This window comes from Schistocerca cancellata, chromosome 6, assembly GCF_023864275.1.
Source record: "Schistocerca cancellata isolate TAMUIC-IGC-003103 chromosome 6, iqSchCanc2.1, whole genome shotgun sequence".
In the NCBI taxonomy this organism is placed as follows: Eukaryota; Metazoa; Arthropoda; class Insecta; order Orthoptera; family Acrididae; genus Schistocerca; species Schistocerca cancellata.
Window position 1 is genome coordinate 578,598,950 of NC_064631.1, and position 18,212 is coordinate 578,617,161.

General features: G+C 45.7%; 1 protein-coding gene across 4 annotated transcripts in view; it reads left to right on the forward strand.

The window, feature by feature from the left end:
- LOC126088561 (aryl hydrocarbon receptor nuclear translocator homolog) overlaps positions 1-18,212 on the forward strand; it is a 541,269-nt gene that overhangs the window by 347,925 nt on the left and 175,132 nt on the right. For all 4 annotated transcript variants that reach the window (XM_049906748.1, XM_049906747.1, XM_049906745.1 and 1 more), the window contains one exon: positions 12,014-12,175. In XM_049906748.1, the coding sequence (XP_049762705.1) occupies positions 12,014-12,175 (162 nt within the window). The remainder of the gene's footprint in view (positions 1-12,013; positions 12,176-18,212) is intronic.

Sequence of the window (18,212 nt, forward strand, 5' to 3'; positions counted from 1 at the left end):
GCGGTGTATAATTTTCATCTTTCGTATGTGAAAGTTGTTAAAAAAAATGTTCAAATGTATGTGAAATCTTATGGGACTTAACTGCTAAGGTCATCAGTCCCTAAGCTTACACACTACTTAACCTAAAGTATCCTAAGGACAAACACACACACACCCATGACCGAGGGAGGACTCGAACCTCCGCTGGGACCAGCCGCACAGTCCATGTCTGCAGCGCCTTGACCGCTCGGCTAATCCCGCGCGGCTGTGAAAGTTGCAAAAACACTAAAGGCAACAAAAATCTTCATTTGGCGGTAACATTTCGTGCCAAAAACCACACGTTTTTCTTGTCCATCAGTGCCAAGCTTCTTTTCTTAAATCTCTAGGCAATATGGATTAATACTGCACAGCTTGACCATAGTAAAGAAATATCGTATATTGTGTAGTAGTTTTTTTTTTTAACAGCGATGCTGCAACAAAATAACAGTACAAGAAAATATTAATAATACGACGTTCTTACTCACGCTCACGCCACTTGGGAGAATTGCCCTGCCATGGCCGTACGTACAGTAACAAAGAGCTACAGCCGAAACGGGTACTATACGATGTGGAGAAATGTCATTTAGTTTCATTCATCGTAAATCACTCTATCAAAAGCGACAACAGCTGTCCCATATAGAGTAGATAGTTGTTAGGGTTTTTTCGTGAGGAATCTGAAGGGGCTGTGAATATGAAGGACGATTGCACAAATGTGTAGTGACTCACACTAAACTTCACACTCGTGAGAATATAGATCCTACAGAACGTTGGAGAGTGGCACAGTAAATCTAACTGTCGCAGCAGTTTTCATATATTTTAATTTGAACTGTCCTCATATCAAGGAAAAGGTATTCACACTGCAAGCTGCATGATACGAATACGATTCACAAATGTTTGGGTCTTTTCCACTAGGTTTTCAAGAACTCTGTACATATGTTGGATCTCTTCCTTCACTGCGTGTGGCAGGTCTCAAATAGCCTGAGGTAGCGGCATGCTCGACCGTTTTCCTACTCATGCTGAACTGAATTCCAGTTTGGCTGCAAGCAGGCCACTTCATTTGGGCATGTCACGAGAGTGAAGTTAGATTCCACATCATGACGAATAAGTCGAACATATCCCTCCACTATTTCGACACAACAGCGCTCGCTTGTAACCTGCTCTGTCGCAAAGATACGAAGACCTATTGTTTACTCGTATACGGCACTCTCTTAACCGATGTGTCCACGACCACAGTGACTATCACGTTCCAGCGTATTTTGTGCGTGGCTACGTGTTCCTCGAGCTGTATTGAGCCGCTTGTGTCCAGAAACACTTATTGCATTAAACCAGGATTTATACGAGAACGTCACCATTGCCCACAGCCGTTGGTCCGAGTGGCGTTTCCAGTATAAGTCCGCAATCTATACGGCCGTAATGGGGGGTTAGGACAAAGCATCACGTGGAGTTATCTGATCATAGACTTGACTATGCAGTCGTCGCGAAACGACTGTGTGTAAAACGTGACTATGAGAAGCACTAAAGGGTCCACTTCGCCTTTTAGGATGCTTTAGGTCCTCCTCCGCCTACTGTTAACAACTGTGGTTGGCACAGCGGAGTAGGATGCAGGAGGACAGTGGTTCAGATTCTCGCCCGGCCAAGGTTTTCGGCACTTTCCTTAAACCACGTAAGGCAAATGCCAGGATGGTTCCTTCAAAGTTCATACAGCCGATATTCTTTCCCAATACCAGTTTCTGTTCCGCCTCTAATGACCTCTACGTTGACGGGACGGCAAACTCTAATCTTCCTTCCGCCTGCTGGTACCCTTGTATTTCTTTAGACAGTGCACAGGTATACCTGTTTCTCTGCTCACAACAGCTTTGCCTGTGTCATGACACAACGGTGGTGCCGCTTTGATCGGTCTCACGACAACCAACTGCCCTACTATCATATGAACTCAGGGGATACCTTGTAGCTATCAGTAAATACACTCCTGGAAATGGAAAAAAGAACACATTGACACCGGTGTGTCAGACCCACCATACTTGCTCCGGACACTGCGAGAGGGCTGTACAAGCAATGATCACACGCACGGCACAGCGGACACACCAGGAACCGCGGTGTTGGCCGTCGAATGGCGCTAGCTGCGCAGCATTTGTGCACCGCCGCCGTCAGTGTCAGCCAGTTTGCCGTGGCATTCGGAGCTCCATCGCAGTCTTTAACACTGGTAGCATGCCGCGACAGCGTGGACGTGAACCGTATGTGCAGTTGACGGACTTTGAGCGAGGGCGTATAGTGGGCATGCGGGAGGCCGGGTGGACGTACCGCCGAATTGCTCAACACGTGGGGCGTGAGGTCTCCACAGTACATCGATGTTGTCGCCAGTGGTCGGCGGAAGGTGCACGTGCCCGTCGACCTGGGACCGGACCGCAGCGACGCACGGATGCACGCCAAGACCGTAGGATCCTACGCAGTGCCGTAGGGGACCGCACCGCCACTTCCCAGCAAATTACGGACACTGTTGCTCCTGGGGTATCGGCGAGGACCATTCGCAACCGTCTCCATGAAGCTGGGCTACGGTCCCGCACACCGTTAGGCCGTCTTCCGCTCACGCCCCAACATCGTGCAGCCCGCCTCCAGTGGTGTCGCGACAGGCGTGAATGGAGGGACGAATGGAGACGTGTCGTCTTCAGCGATGAGAGTCGCTTCTGCCTTGGTGCCAATGATGGTCGTATGCGTGTTTGGCGCCGTGCAGGTGAGCGCCACAATCAGGACTGCATACGACTGAGGCACAGAGGGCCAACACCCGGCATCATGGTGTGGGGAGCGATCTCCTACACTGGCCGTACACCACTGGTGATCGTCGAGGGGACACTGAATAGTGCACGGTACATCCAAACCGTCATTGAACCCATCGTTCTACCATTCCTAGACCGGCAAGGGAACTTGCTGTTCCAACAGGACAATGTACGTCCGCATGTATCCCGTGCCACCCAACGTGCTCTAGAAGGTGTAAGTCAACTACCCTGGCCAGCAAGATCTCCGGATCTGTCCCCCATTGAGCATGTTTGGGACTGGATGAAGCGTCGTCTCACGCGGTCTGCACGTCCAGCACGAACGCTGGTCCAACTGAGGCGCCAGGTGGAAATGGCATGGCAAGCCGTTCCACAGGACTACATCCAGCATCTCTACGATCGTCTCCATGGGAGAATAGCAGCCTGCATTGCTGCGAAAGGTGGATATACACTGTACTAGTGCCGACATTGTGCATGCTCTGTTGCCTGTGTCTATGTGCCTGTGGTTCTGTCAGTGTGATCATGTGATGTATCTGACCCCAGGAATGTGTCAATAAAGTTTCCCCTTCCTGGGACAATGAATTCACGGTGTTCTTATTTCAATTTCCAGGAGTGTAGATTACGTACAGTATGTAGTGTGTAGCACTACAACCTGTTGCTTTTGCCTTCGACAATATCCTTGGATCGCGGTCTATACGCTGACTGCAACAGCTTTTTTTTCTTAATTTATTGTCGTTTAGTGTAAATACTATGTAGCCAGCACCGTATTAAAAAAGGGAACCCTTGTAATAAATCTGCGTAAGTACAAATGCAAACAAAGCACATAATAGCTGACAACATAACACAATAAGAAGAAATTAACATTTATGACGAAAAAGTTAAGAGCAGTACTGTTACACCTAGATGTTTTGAAGAAATATACAGCATTATCGCCGGCCGCGGTGGTCTAGCGGTTCTGGCGCTGCAGTCCGGACCCGCGGGACTGCTACGATCGCAGGTTCGAATCCTGCCTCGGGCATGGGTGTGTGTGATGTCCTTAGGTTAGTTAGGTTTAAGTAGTTCTAAGTTATAGGGGACTTATGACCTAAGATGTTGTGTCCCATAATGCTCAGAGCCATACAGCATTATCTATTGGCGGTGCGCTGGCTTGTGTAAGGTAAAGATAATGATAATGTTAGTTGTGCCATATCCACTGATAGTTCTCGGTGTTGTATAGAAACTCCCCGTAGGGGTACAGAAACAGCTACATGTGCAAGTTGCAATCTCTTATTAGACTGTGATGATTCTACGAGTTCTTGCATTGTGTATTGTTGGGATAAGGGTAACATTAACGGGGAATCCGGTATTTCAGTTTGCTTAGTCCCTTGCAGAAAGTTACCTTGCTAATCGAGATGCCACTCATACGAAAATCAGTCTCTGATGTTGCATCACACGAACAAGTTAGGGAGTTTCGACGCATATTTTCCTGTAGATGTGACTGGGAATGTTATTCTCGCTGGCGCATGTTTACTATTGTAGCCGCGACCTTCAGGGTGTGTGAGTGGCAGTGGAGGGATCGGTTTGCAGATTATTTTATAGGTGACCCCTCTGCCGTCGTATTCCTCTTCCCATGCGTTATATACTGTCGCTTTAAGTTGGGGAATGCGTTAGTGTTGTGTCTTTTGCGAGGAGGTCCCATGTTTTCATTCTTTGCTGCAGTGGTGTCCAAATAAAGTCCGCCGAAGTTTCAAACTGATTAAGTCATCTTCTGCAAGAGATTGTCGCCGATAGCGGAGATTCAATAGAGCCGTTGCGTGTGCAGCTAAAATACAGCGTCGGTGACTGACCTCTACCAGAAACTTCATTCAGGTATGTCGCAGAAAGCGACAATCGATAAGGAAATGTCGTTCTTCCCCAGCAAGTTGTTTTTTTTTTTTCGTGCTATTATTTCAGTTCTTCAAGAGGAGCGATGGACTGGCAACGGATAAAACTGCTCTTCAGTCGGAGGTTTATACATGTATAGCAACGTTTTAACTGTACGGGGTGTTCGGAAACTTCCTTGCAAACTTTTAGGACTTGTAGAGGAGTGAATAGATAATATTTTGAATTGGGACCCATGTCCGGAAAGTACATCTACATCTATACTCCGCAAGCCACCCAACGGTGTGTGGCGGAGGGCACTTTACGTGCCACTGTCATTACCTCCCTTTCCTGTTCCAGTCGCGTATGGTTCGCGGGAAGAACGACTGTCTGAAAGCCTCCGTGCGCGCTCTAATCTCTCTAATTTTACATTCGTGATCTGTTCTGGAGGTATAATTAGGGGGAAGCAATATATTCGATACCTCATCCAGAAACGCACCCTCTCGAAACCTGGCGAGCAAGCTACACCGCGATGCAGAGCGCCTCTCTTGCAGAGTCTGCCACTTGAGTTTGTTAAACATCTCCGTAACGCTATCACGGTTACCAAATAACCCTGTGACGAAACGGGCCGCTCTTCTTTGGATCTTCTCTATCTCCTCCGTCAACCCGATCTGGTACGGATCCCACACTGATGCGCAATACTCAAGTATAGGTCGAACGAGTGTTTTGTAAGCCACCTCCTTTGTTGATGGACTACATTTTCTGAGGACTCTCCCAATGAATCTCAACCTGGTACCCGCCTTACCAACAATTAATTTTATATGATCATTCCACTTCAAATCGTTCCGCACGCACACTCCCAGATATTTTACAGAAGTAACTGCTACCAGTGTTTGTTCTGCTATCATATAATCATACAATAAAGGATCCTTCTTTCTATGTATTCGCAATACATTACAATTGTTTATGTTAAGGGTCAGTTGCCACTCCCTGCACCAAGTGCCTATCCGCTGCAGATCATCCTGCATTTCGCTACAATTTTCTAATGCTGCAACTTCTCTGTATATTACAGCATCATCCGCGAAAAGCCGCATGGAACTTCCGACACTATCTACTAGGTGATTTATACAGGGTTATTACAAATGATTGAAGCGATTTCACAGCTCTACAATAACTTTATTATTTGAGATATTTTCACAATGCTTTGCACACACATACAAAAACTCAAAGTTTTTTTAGGCATTCACAAATGCTCGATATGTCCCCCTTTAGTGATTCGGCAGACATCAAGCCGATAATCAAGTTCCTCCCACACTCGGCGCAGCATGTCCCCATCAATGAGTTCGAAAGCATCGTTGATGCGAGCTCGCAGTTCTGGCACGTTTCTTGGTAGCGGAGGTTTAAACACTGAATCTTTCACATAACCCCGCAGAAAGAAATCGCATGGGGTTAAGTCGGGAGAGCGTGGAGGCCATGACATGAATTGCTGATCATGATCTCCACCACGACCGATCCATCGGTTTTGCAATCTCCTGTTTAAGAAATGCCGAACATCATGATGGAAGTGCGGTGGAGCACCATCCTGTTGAAAGGTGAAGCCGGCGCTGTCGGTCTCCAGTTGTGGCATGAGCCAATTTTCCGCGGGCTACGCGTGAAACTTGCCCGCACGCGTTCAACAGTTTCTTCGCTCACTGCAGGCCGACCCGTTGATTTCCCCTTACAGAGGCATCCAGAAGCTTTAAACTGCGCATACCATCGCCGAATGGAGTTAGCAGTTGGTGGATCTTTGTTGAACTTCGTCCTGAACTGTCGTTGCACTGTTATGACTGACTGATGTGAGTGCATTTCAAGCACGACATACGCTTTCTCGGCTCCTGTCGCCATTTTGTCTCACTGCGCTCTCGAGCGCTCTGGCGGCAGAAACCTGAAGTGCGGCTTCAGCCGAACAAAACTTTATGAGTTTTTCTACTCATCTGTAGTGTGTCGTGACCATATGTCAATGAATGGAGCTACAGTGAATTTATGAAATCGCTTCAATCATTTGTAATAGCCCTGTATATATTGTGAAAAGCAATGGTCCCATAACACTCCCCTGTGGCACGCCAGAGGTTACTTTAACGTCTGTAGACGTCTCTCCATTGATAACAACATGCTGTGTTCTGTTTGCTAAAAACTCTTCAATCCAGCCACACAGCTGGTCTGATATTCCGTAGGTTCTTACTTTGTTTATCAGGCGACAGTGCGGAACTGCATCGAACACCTTCCGGAAGTCAAGGAAAATAGCATCTACCTGGGAGCCTGTATCTAATATTTTCTGGGTCTCATGAACAAATAAAGCGAGTTGGGTGTCACACTATCGCTGTTTCCGGAATCCATGTTGATTCCTACATAGTAGATTCTGGGTTTCCAAAAACGACATGATACTCGAGCAAAAAACATGTTCTAAAATTCTACAACAGATCGACGTCAGAGATATAGGTCTATAGTTTTGCGCATCTGCTCGACGACCCTTCTTGAAGACTGGGACTACCTGTGCTCTTTTCCAATCATTTGGAACCTTCCGTTCCTCTAGAGACTTGCGGTACACGGCTGCTAGAATGGGGGCAAGTTCTTTCGCGTACTCTGTGTAGAATCGAATTGGTATCCCGTCAGGTCCAGTGGACTTTCCTCTGTTGAGTGGCTCTGAGCACTATGGGACTTAACATCTATGATCATCAGTCCCCTAGAACTTAGAACTACTTAAACCTAACTAACCTAAGAACAGCACGCAACACCCAGTCATCACGAGGCAGAGAAAATCCCTGACCCCGCCGGGAATAGAACCCGGGAACCCGGGCGTGGGAAGCGAGAACGCTACCGCACGACCACGAGCTGCGGACTTTCCTCTGTTGAGTGATTCCAGTTGCTTTTCTATTCCTTGGACACTTATTTCGATGTCAGCCATTTTTTCGTTTGTGCGAGGATTTAGAGAAGGAACTGCAGTGCGGTCTTCCTCTGTGAAACAGCTTTGGAAAAAGGTGTTTAGTATTTCAGCTTTACGTGTGTCATCCTCTGTTTCAATGCCTTCATCATCCCGGAGTGTCTGGATATGCTGTTTCGATCCACTTACTGATTTAACGTAAGACCAGAACTTCCTAGGATTTTCTGTCAAGTCGGTACATAGAATTTTACTTTCGAATTCACTGAACGCTTCACGCATAGCCCTCCTTACGCTAACTTTGACATCGTTTAGCTTCTGTTTGTCTGAGAGATTTGGCTGCGTTTAAACTTTGAGTGAAGCTCTCTTTGCTTTCGCAGTAGTTTCCTAACTTTGTTGTTGTACCACGGTGGGTTTTTCCCGTCCCTCACAGTTTTACTCGGCACGTACCTGTCTAAAACGCATTTTACGATTGCCATAGAACTTTTTCCATAAACACTCAACATTGTCAGTGTCGGAACAGAAATTTTCGTTTTGATCTGTTAGGTAGTCTGAAATCTGCCTTCTATTACCCTTGCTAAACAGATAAACCTTCCTCCCTTTTTTTATATTCCTATTAACTTCCATATTCAGGGATGCTGCAACGGCCTTATGATCACTGATTCCCTGTTCTGCGCTTACAGAGTCGAAAAGTTCGGGTCTGTTTGTTATCAGTAGGTCCAAGATGTTATCTGCACGAGTCGGTTCTCTGTTTAATTGCTCGAGGTAATTTTCGGATGTGCACTCAGTATAATGTCACTCGATGCTCTGTCCCTACCACCCGTCCTAAACATCTGAGTGTCCCAGTCTATATCTGGTAAATTGAAATCTCCACCTAAGACTATAACATGCTGAGAAAATTTATGTGAAATGTATTCCAAATTTTCTCTCAGTTGTTCTGCCACTAATGCTGCTGAGTCGGGGGGTCGGTAAAAGGAGCCAATTGTTAACCTAGCTCGGTTGTTGAGTGTAACCTCCACCCATAATAATTCACAGGAACTATCCACTTCTACTTCACTACAGGATAAACTACTACTAACAGCGACGAACACTCCACCACCGGTTGCATGCAATCTATCCTTTCTAAACACCGTCTGTACCTTTGTAAAAATTTCGGCAGAATTTATCTCTGGCTTCAGCCAGCTTTCTGTACCTATAACGATTTCAGCTTCAGTGCTTTCTATCAGCGCTTGAAGTTCCGGTACTTTACCAACGCAGCTTCGACAGTTTACAACTACAATACCGATTGCTGCTTGGTCCCCGCATGTCCTGACTTTGCCCCGCACCCGTTGAGGCTGTTGCCCTTTCTGTACTTGCCCAAGGCCATCTAACCTAAAAAAAACCGCCCAGCCCACGCCACACAACCCCTGCTACCCGTGTAGCCGCTTGTTGCGTGTAGTTTCCATGCTACAACCATTTGAAAACATGTTAAGAGTGCGATCACTTTTATAAGCAGTTGATTAGGCGTGACTCACTATACCAGTTGTTTCATAATTCCATTCATTACTGTCAGAGGAATTGCCCGTGTTCTCGTTGATGGGTCCTCTTCAACGTGATGCAGTACGGCTTCTTCCAGTTCGGCTGTGCGGCGTTTCTTTGGACCACCACAGTCCCGCCTGGTGACGGTGAAGCTAACCTTTCTCGCAGCCGCTGCATAATTGTGGCGAAAAGGGTATGTGATGGAGTCGGATGTTGTGGCGAACGATCTCCATAAAGGCGACGAGCAGCTCTTCCATTACCGCGAGCTTCGCCATTCAGAAGGATCATATTGGTATATTGTGCAGTCGTGTACTCAGCCATGTTGCTCTATTCACTGACACGTGAATGAGGCTCAAACAATGTCAGAGAGATAGGATAGACGTTCAATGACATCGGCCGATCCGATGTAACCACCCCCCGTCATGGCTACCGTGTTGCTTACCTCCTTAGCAAACATGTTTTCAAACGGTACTTTTCAGGACATGGGAGCCTATTCAAACTATTATGCACTCACTTCCTTCTACAAGTCTTAGAAGTTTGTACAGTTTGTAACGGCAATTTCCGAACACCTTGTATAAAATTGATGAAGTAAAAGTGTAGCGTTGTTGACAAGGGCTGGAAGAAAGGCTGTATCTCGAGACGGACTTCATTGTTGGGTGGCGGCAGCTGATTGGTTTCGTATGGGAGAGGGTACCTGGATTGGTGAATAGTGAGTGGGATAACAGGTGTTGGAACTGGGTTTCCTGATTAGTGTATTGGGTCCGAAGGTGCCCCAAGAATAGAAGAAAGTGTGAAAATAGATGAACTGCTATAGGATGCGAGTTGGGGAAGGAAGGAGGATGCGGAAGGCGAAGTGGAATGCATGCCTTCCCAGAATTTAAAGAAATTAGCAGAGGGAGAGATCCAGCAACATTGGCGGATGTTAGAATGGCGCAGATGAGGGATTTATAGGTAAGGATGATAGTAGAACTATGTAGACTCCAGATGTTGCCAGTTAGTGGTTTTAGTCAGTTTCGGGCTTTGTTTTAGTTGGTATGAAGGTGTGCAGTCAGTATTAATTTTCTGTCGAGGGTAGCCCTCAATACTTAATTGTGTTAGTGAGCGAAATTAGGTGGCTATCGATGGAGAGGTGGAAATCTGAACGACAGAATCGCCGAGCGTTGGACCAAAGATGGTATCTTGACGTTTCATTGGATTTACCTGTAGTTAGCACGTATTACACCACTCGATCAGAAGTGTCGTTGGAGGGAGGCATGGGAGAGTTGGAGGGTGTGATGAGTAACTATGTAGGAGGGTTTGTCAGCTTATTGTATGAGAAGGTGGAGAGGGGTGGTGGGTTTGGAATGTCTGCAGTGTACAAAATGTACAGGAGGACGTCAAGACAGCTCACCATCTACATCTATCTACATCTACATCTACATACATACTCCGCAATCCACCATACGGTGCGTGGCGGAGGGTACCTCCCCGACTGCGTGAAGCGCTACACTTGACACAGTCACGTCGATTAAATATTTGGACGTAACATTGCAGAGCGATATGAAGTGGGACAAGCATGTAATGGCAGTTGTGGGGAAGGCGGATAGTCGTCTTCGGTTCATTGGTAGAATTCAGGGAAGATGTGGTTCATCTGTAAAGGAGACCGCTTATAAAACACTAATACGACCTATTCTTGAGTATTGCTCGAACGTTTGGGATCCCTATCAGGTCGGATTGAGGGGGGACATAGAAGCAATTCAGAGGCGGGCTGCTAGATTTGTTACTGGTAGCTTTGATCATCACGCGAGTGTTACGGAAATGCTTCAGGAACTCGGGTGGGAGTCTCTGGAGGAAAGGAGGCGTTCTTTTCGTGAATCGCTACTGAGGAAATTTAGAGAACCAGCATTTGAGGCTGACTGCAGTACAGTTTTACTGCCGCCAACCTATATTTCGCGGAAAGACCAGAAAGATAAGATAAGGGAGATAAGGGCTCGTACAGAGGCATATAGGCAGTCATTTTTCCTCGTTCTGTTTGGGACTGGAACAGGGCAATAGGATGAAAAATTCGGCGGCTGGTATGGGTGATAGTGCGGCGGCGGAAAAGAAAGCTATAAAGTTAACTGAGAGTGCGTAGGCTTGTAGCTTGAAGAGCAATGTAGTAGCCGGCCGGAGTGGCCGTGCGGTTCTAGGCGCTACAGTCTGGAGCCGAGCGACCGCTACGGTCGCAGGTTCGAATCCTGCCTCGAGCATGGATGTGTGTGATGTTCTGAGGTTAGTTAGGTTTAATTAGTTCTAAGTTCTAGGTGACTGATGACCTCAGAAGTTAAGTCGCATAGTGCTCAGAGCCATTTGAACCAAGCCAGCAATGCAATAACCAATCCAAATCTTTGGATTTCTGTCTATATCCGGATCCCGCTCCAGCTAATGCCGGCTCTGGGTGCTGACGAGTCCTGTCCATTTGGCTCTGTCCTTCGACCACTTTTCTTCCTACACTTGCTGCCAGGTCACACCTCTCCTTTCCACAGATATTCTCACTCCAATTTTCCACCGTGTTCTTAGGCGCCCTCTAGATCTTTTCCCATCCATCTTTAGTTCTTCCATAATTTTGGGGAGTCTCTGCCTATGCATCATCTTAACATCCCCATACCATCTTAATCTCTTTTTTTAATTTCTTCTCTCATACTTTCTTGTTTAAGGTCCTTTCTAATGTCTACATTCCTTGGATTTCGAGACAGCCAAATATGACGGATTTTCGTATATTTTTTTGCCAGATAAGAAGGGTGAGGTGAAGGAAACTGTGATCGATGGAACGCGGCAAGTTTCAAATCGTGTAGCTTTTGGTGTAGTAGTAAAAGTAAAAGAGGTATAAAAAGCTGAACCGATTTGTAGTTAATTGATTGTGTTGCTGTTATTGTTGTTGTTTTTTGTTGAATTACTGCGTTTACCGCGTGCGTCTTGTTGCCGTTCTACTGCAGGGAGAATCACTGCGAGATTGAGCGCCGTCGGCGGAACAAGATGACAGCGTACATCACGGAGCTGTCGGACATGGTGCCCACGTGCTCGGCGCTGGCGCGCAAGCCCGACAAGCTCACCATCCTGCGCATGGCCGTCGCCCACATGAAGGCGCTGCGCGGTAAGTACTCGCTCTGCCCTGCCCTGCCGCGCTCATCACTCCGGCCTCTGAAGCGGACCAGGCTACTACTGCTTAAGCCGCCTTCACACGGGAAGTGGTATTCAGCATACGGCGCACAGCCGTGGTCCCCACCACGCTGCTGCACGATCACTTGTTCATACGGTACGTGTACCGCGACGTGATCAATGCGACCGCCACAGGCCATGCACGCGAACTACACACATGTTCTTGAAGTGGAGAAGCGGAAACTAGTTTTTCATTTTCTAAAAGAAACGCGATAGAGTCTTCGCGCGACGTTCTTTATTGTGGTTATTTGTAGTTTTATCTATATACAGGAACTGTTCTGTTTTAAATCCGCATGTCTATACATATAATTCTCTCCATATTCAAGCAGCGGTGATGCTTTTTATTTACTTAAAACTAGAAGTAACCTGTATTTTACGTACGTGGCGTTCGTCCATTTCGTCGGTCTACGTTCGAATGCGCTTTCGGAATACATGAAATGCTTTGTATTGCTCAATAATTCAAGGAGACTCCACAACGTCCGTTTTCCACTCTCTGACGTCAGATACTCGTCACGTTTCTCGCTGACATTCGAATTCACAACCCGTTTGAGTTTGGCTTTAGACGATGAATCAGCGACTACCAATGTCTGCTGACGTTTAACATCCACACAAGCCACCAACTGGGTTGTGGAACACAAATTCCGTTATTAAGCTGCCAACTAGCAATGTTTTTACATAGACATATATAATCTGCAAACTACTTAGCAGAGGGCGCTGCCATCGCATCACATGTTAGGTTTCCCACTATTCCATTCGGTGTGTGGAGCACGGGAATAGTGACTGCATAATTACTTCTGTGCGCGTTGTTATTAGTTCCTGCTGATAGTCGAGCACCCGAAGCTACATCATAGTCGGGAGTCACGGTATACCTAAGTACTATTTCACTCACCTTTGCGGCAGACAGTGACAGCTGGCAATTGACTACTGTTGTCAGGCAAAGCAACGAACCAGTTGTCACAGGAACTACTCGACAATCAGTTATCGTGATGTCACCGATTCGCTGTAGCAGGTGCTGAAATCTGGCAGTCATGCTGCGACTATCATTAAATACCATACACATCACATCCTATTTCAGTTATAAGGTCAAAGAAAAGTTTTGACGATAACGATGAGGATCCACTATTAGAGTGTGTAGTTATCATGTTATGTATACTTAGTAATATAATAATTTCAGATATGTACTTGCCAAGGATTATGCTTTGGAGAGTTTAGGAAGCGCTGTTAGAGCTTGTTAGCATATCGATAATTTCCCCTTCCAAGAGAAAAGTTAGTGCCATATTGCAGTCCATGTTGTAAACTCCCGTGCGTCTTCTTTTCACAGAGGCTAATACCAGACTGAGCTCTGTTGCTGCTATGTTGAACAGTTTCAACGAAATATGTAGGCAATAAACTGTCGGCAGCTACAGCTGGTGCACACTTCCAGCTGCAACGACTAGAAGTAGCAGCGAAATTGTTCCTTTCTTCGCTTTCGTATAACAGATACTGTGTGGTGTTCTGTAACAGTGAGTGGACAGTATTCTTTTAAAGGACTGAAAGAACTTGCATTATTAACATGAGAACTTATATTTTCCTTCTATGCAAGCTGTAAATTAAAGTTCCCCGCCGTCATTATCGACACTTCGTCTAAATACCATTCAGGCGTATGTTCAGCGTAGTACCTCAATACGTCACCGACTGTCTATTTTTGATATCTGATAACTAACACTGATACATCAGTTCACGAAATTTGTCGAAGTTAAATTGAGAAACAAACTTTCTCAGTGTAATGCGTAAAACTTCTCTCTGTATATAAACTGAAGTTCCCTGCTCGCTTCTGTCTGTATGTAGGGGGCTGATTTTAGGAACTACTCTATGTTGATCCAGTATCAACATGCCCATCATGCAGGGCAGCCTATGTGGCAGGGGCTACGAAAAAACACGTTTTTGCCTGTATCTCAGCTCCTGTATGAGCTGGGAAGCTATAAACCCCACAGTGCTGCTGCTCGTGGGGGCTGCTGTGTCTTTTCCAATATAAATTTAAGTGCTAGGAAGTCCTCTCTCAAGGTGTTTGTCTGGAGTGCGGCCTTGTGCGGAAGTGAAATGTAGATGATAAACAGTCGAGACAATAAGAGAATTCAAGCTTTTGAAGTGTGGTGTTACAAAAGAATGCTGAAGATTGGGTGGGTAGATCAGATAAGTAATGAAGAGATACAGTATCAAACCGGAGATAAAAGTGCTTAGTAGTATAATTTGAATGGGAAAGAATAGTTTGGAGAGCTCCATTAAGGAATTATAAGAGTACAACTATAAAAACGACAACATACTACCTCCTCATTGCTGTTGTGAAAATGAGGGCTGAACTGTTTTGATTGGTGTTGTGAGAGAACAGTTTTGATTGGTGTTGTGAGAATGAGGGCTGAACAGTTGTGTATGAAGCTTTCAAGTAGTCTAGGATTTATCTACTTTATATTATTCCGAAGTCTTAGTCCCTTCTCGACAGTGACCACATGCCCTCATATGGTTGGATACCTAGATTTGTTGATTATCGGTGGCAATGGTAGTTGAACATTTAACAAGTCTGCAGATGTCGGATGCAATGTATTATTGTATGAATAACGTGATGAACAATGTTAAAAGTTTCTATATTGTCTTTTGCTTTTCACTTGGCGTTTTCAGGGTATATAAAATCAAATGGAACGTCATGTATTTATCCACATAGATGTTGTAATTGAAAAACTACTTTTGCATGATGGTGGACAATAAAAATCGAAATTAGTAGCTATAATAAAGATTTTCGTAGCAGCTGATTGTGTGCAACACGATTTTTGCCAAAAATCTGCAAATTGTGGGGCACCAACTACTGATAATATAAATAACATTTACTAGATGGCATATGCCGATAACAGAGAGGTCATAAGGTTGAACCGTGTGGCTCTCTTAAGAAAAGTCGTTTGTAACGCTTTTCAGTGCCAAAAACTTGTTATCTTGAAGTTAATAGTACATGACAAACTGCCTATTGGCTTCTGTCTCGGGTTCTTCGGCCGACGTTCATCTAATGATTTTTCTGACGTTTCGCCAGCACGAGTGGCTGGCATTTTCAAAGCTTCACCCTCCATTGCCGGCAATGGAGGGTGAAGCTTTGACAATGCCAGCCACTCGTGCTGGCGAAACGTCAGAAAAATCATTAGATGAACGTCGGCCGAAGAACCCGAGACAGAAGCCAATAGGCAGTTTGTCAACAAGTGGCCACGAAAGCCTTAACAAATTTGTATTAATAGTACATGTTTCGATATCATGTAATTTTTTTCCCCCAGAGATGGGGCACTAAATCCAAGAGCTTATAACGTCATTGATAATTGCCACAGAAGCCTGTGTTTTTATTGCACTATGTTTCTCAGGTTGCTGTAGATCCACTCCATTTCCGTGTCTGAAAAGACTGAACAGAAAACTATGCAGTCTGCAACACAATACAATTTAATTTCCTGGTTTTAAAGTAGCACTATGCATCGTTACTTTTTCGTTACATATCTTTTATATTTGATTAGGCACTCTCTCACTTGAGCAAAATATGTCTACAGTAATGATATATTTTCACTTGTCACTAATAAAGAATGAAAAATATATTAAAAGAAGAATAGCATTCTTTCCCTTAATCTGTGGCAGTCCTGTCACGGTCACCAAATCTTATATAAACATCTACTTTTCCATTCTTTTTTTGCTTTCAGCTGTTGAGATGGCTATTGGTAATATACTTCCACAGATAACAGTATTGAATGATTGGTTGTACTTCACGTAAGGTAGGCAATGCAAATATGCTCTACAAGATTTGCGTCCAGTCTACAAGACACTAGAAAAACGAGCTGATCTTACATGCTCTGAAGGCTCAAGGGATGTCGACCAACTGCCTTGTTATTCTCTGCCATTCGGCGTCATAGGGATGCGAAATGAAGGGCCTTGTGGTCAGCGCACTGCCCTCCCTGCCGTTTTGCCAACTTTCCGGATCTTGCAGCCACGATCTCTCCTCAAGTAGCTCCTCAGTTGGCATTACAATGCTGAGTACACCCCATACCTGACCTCTCACCATGGAAAAATCCTCGGCAGTAACGGGATTGAACTCATGTCCTCTGCACGGCAGCCATGTACGCTGGTCACTCAGCTACGGAGGCGAACTGAGAATCGAGAAGAACTGTCATTGTTTGTAACAGATTTAGTATAACAAATGGCGAATGTTAAAATATTCACTTTGCCTAAATTGTTTCAAGTATAACTAATCATTTGTTTTATTACGAGGTGACACGTATGAGTAGCAGCTAGCTCAGCAGCCCAAATAAAAAAAGAGTGGAAGGACTGTGATGCGTGTACTGATGACAATTATTGAACTACATGAAAAAAACTGAAATTAGTTACAAACTACGGCATGCACACATTTTATTCAACATCTGAACGTCGCTACATATATGCAGATTTAGGTTATGACACGTTCGATATGCCTGCCGTCATTGGCGATGATGTAGCGCAGACGAATAACGAAATTCTGCCTGACCCGCTGAATTGCTGTCGGTGTTATCCTGAATGACTGTTTTCAGCTCAGCAATGGCTTTGGGATTATTGCTGTACACCTTGTCTTTAATGTAGCCCCACAAAAAGGTGTCGCATTTGTTCAGATCTGAAGAATATGACGGCCAATCGAGGCCCATGCCAGTGGCCTCTGGGTATCCCAGAGCCAGAATGCAGTCCTCAAATTTCTCCTCCATGACATCAAGCGCTCTTCTGCTTCGATGAGGTTGATCTCCGTCTTGTATGAACCACAGCTTGTCGAAGTCAGGGTCACTTTGGATAATGGGGATGAAATCATCTTCCAAAACCTTCACGTACCGTTCGGTAGTCACCGTGGCATCAAGGAATATCGCACCGATTATTCCGATCGAAATGCGGATTCTCAGTTCCCCCAAATGCACCACTTTTGATTATTGACGAACCCGCCCAAATACACTACTGGCCATTAAAATTGCTACACCAAGAAGAAATGAAGATGATAAACCGGTATTCATTGGACAGATATATTAAACTAGAACTGACATGCGATTACATTTTCACACAAATTGGGTGCATAGATCTTGAGAAATCAGTACCCAGAACAACCCCCTCTGGCCATAATAACGGCCTTGATACGCCTGGGCATTGAGTCAAACAGAGCTTGCATGGCGTGTACAGGCACAGCTGCCCATTCAGCTTCAACACGATACCACAGCTCATCAAGAGTAGTGACTGGCGTATTCTGACGAGCCAGTTGCTCCGCCACCATTGACGAAACGTTTTCAATTGGTGCGAGATCTGGAGAATGTGCTGGCCAGGGCAGCAGTCGAACATTTTCTGTATCCAGAAAGGCCCGTACAGGACCTGCAACATGCGGTCGTGCATTATCCTGCTGAAATGTAGGATTTCGCAGGGATCGAATGAGGGTAGAGCCACGGGTCGTAACACATCTGAAATGTGACGTCCACTGTTCAAAGTGCCGTCAATGCGAACAAGAGGTAATTGAGACGTGTAACTAATGGCACCCCATACCATCACGCCGGGTGATACTCCAGTATGGCGATGACGAATACACGCTTCCAATGTGCGTTCACCGCGATATCGCCAAACACGGATGCCACCATCATGATGCTGTAAACAGAACCTGGATTCATCCGAAAAAATGACGCTTTGCCATTCGTGCACCCAGGTTCGTCGTTGAGTACACCACCGCAGGCGCTCCTGTCTATGATGCAGCGTCAAGGGTAGCCGCAGCCACGATCTCCGAGCTGACAGTCCATGCTGCTGCAAACGTCGTCGAACTGTTCGTGCAGATGGTTGTTGTCTTGCAAACGTCCCCATCTGTTGACTCAGGGATCGAGACGTGGCTGCACGATCCCTTACAGCCATGCGGATAAGATGCCTGTCATCTCGACTGCTAGTGATACGAGGCCGTTGGGGTCCAGCACGGCGTTCCG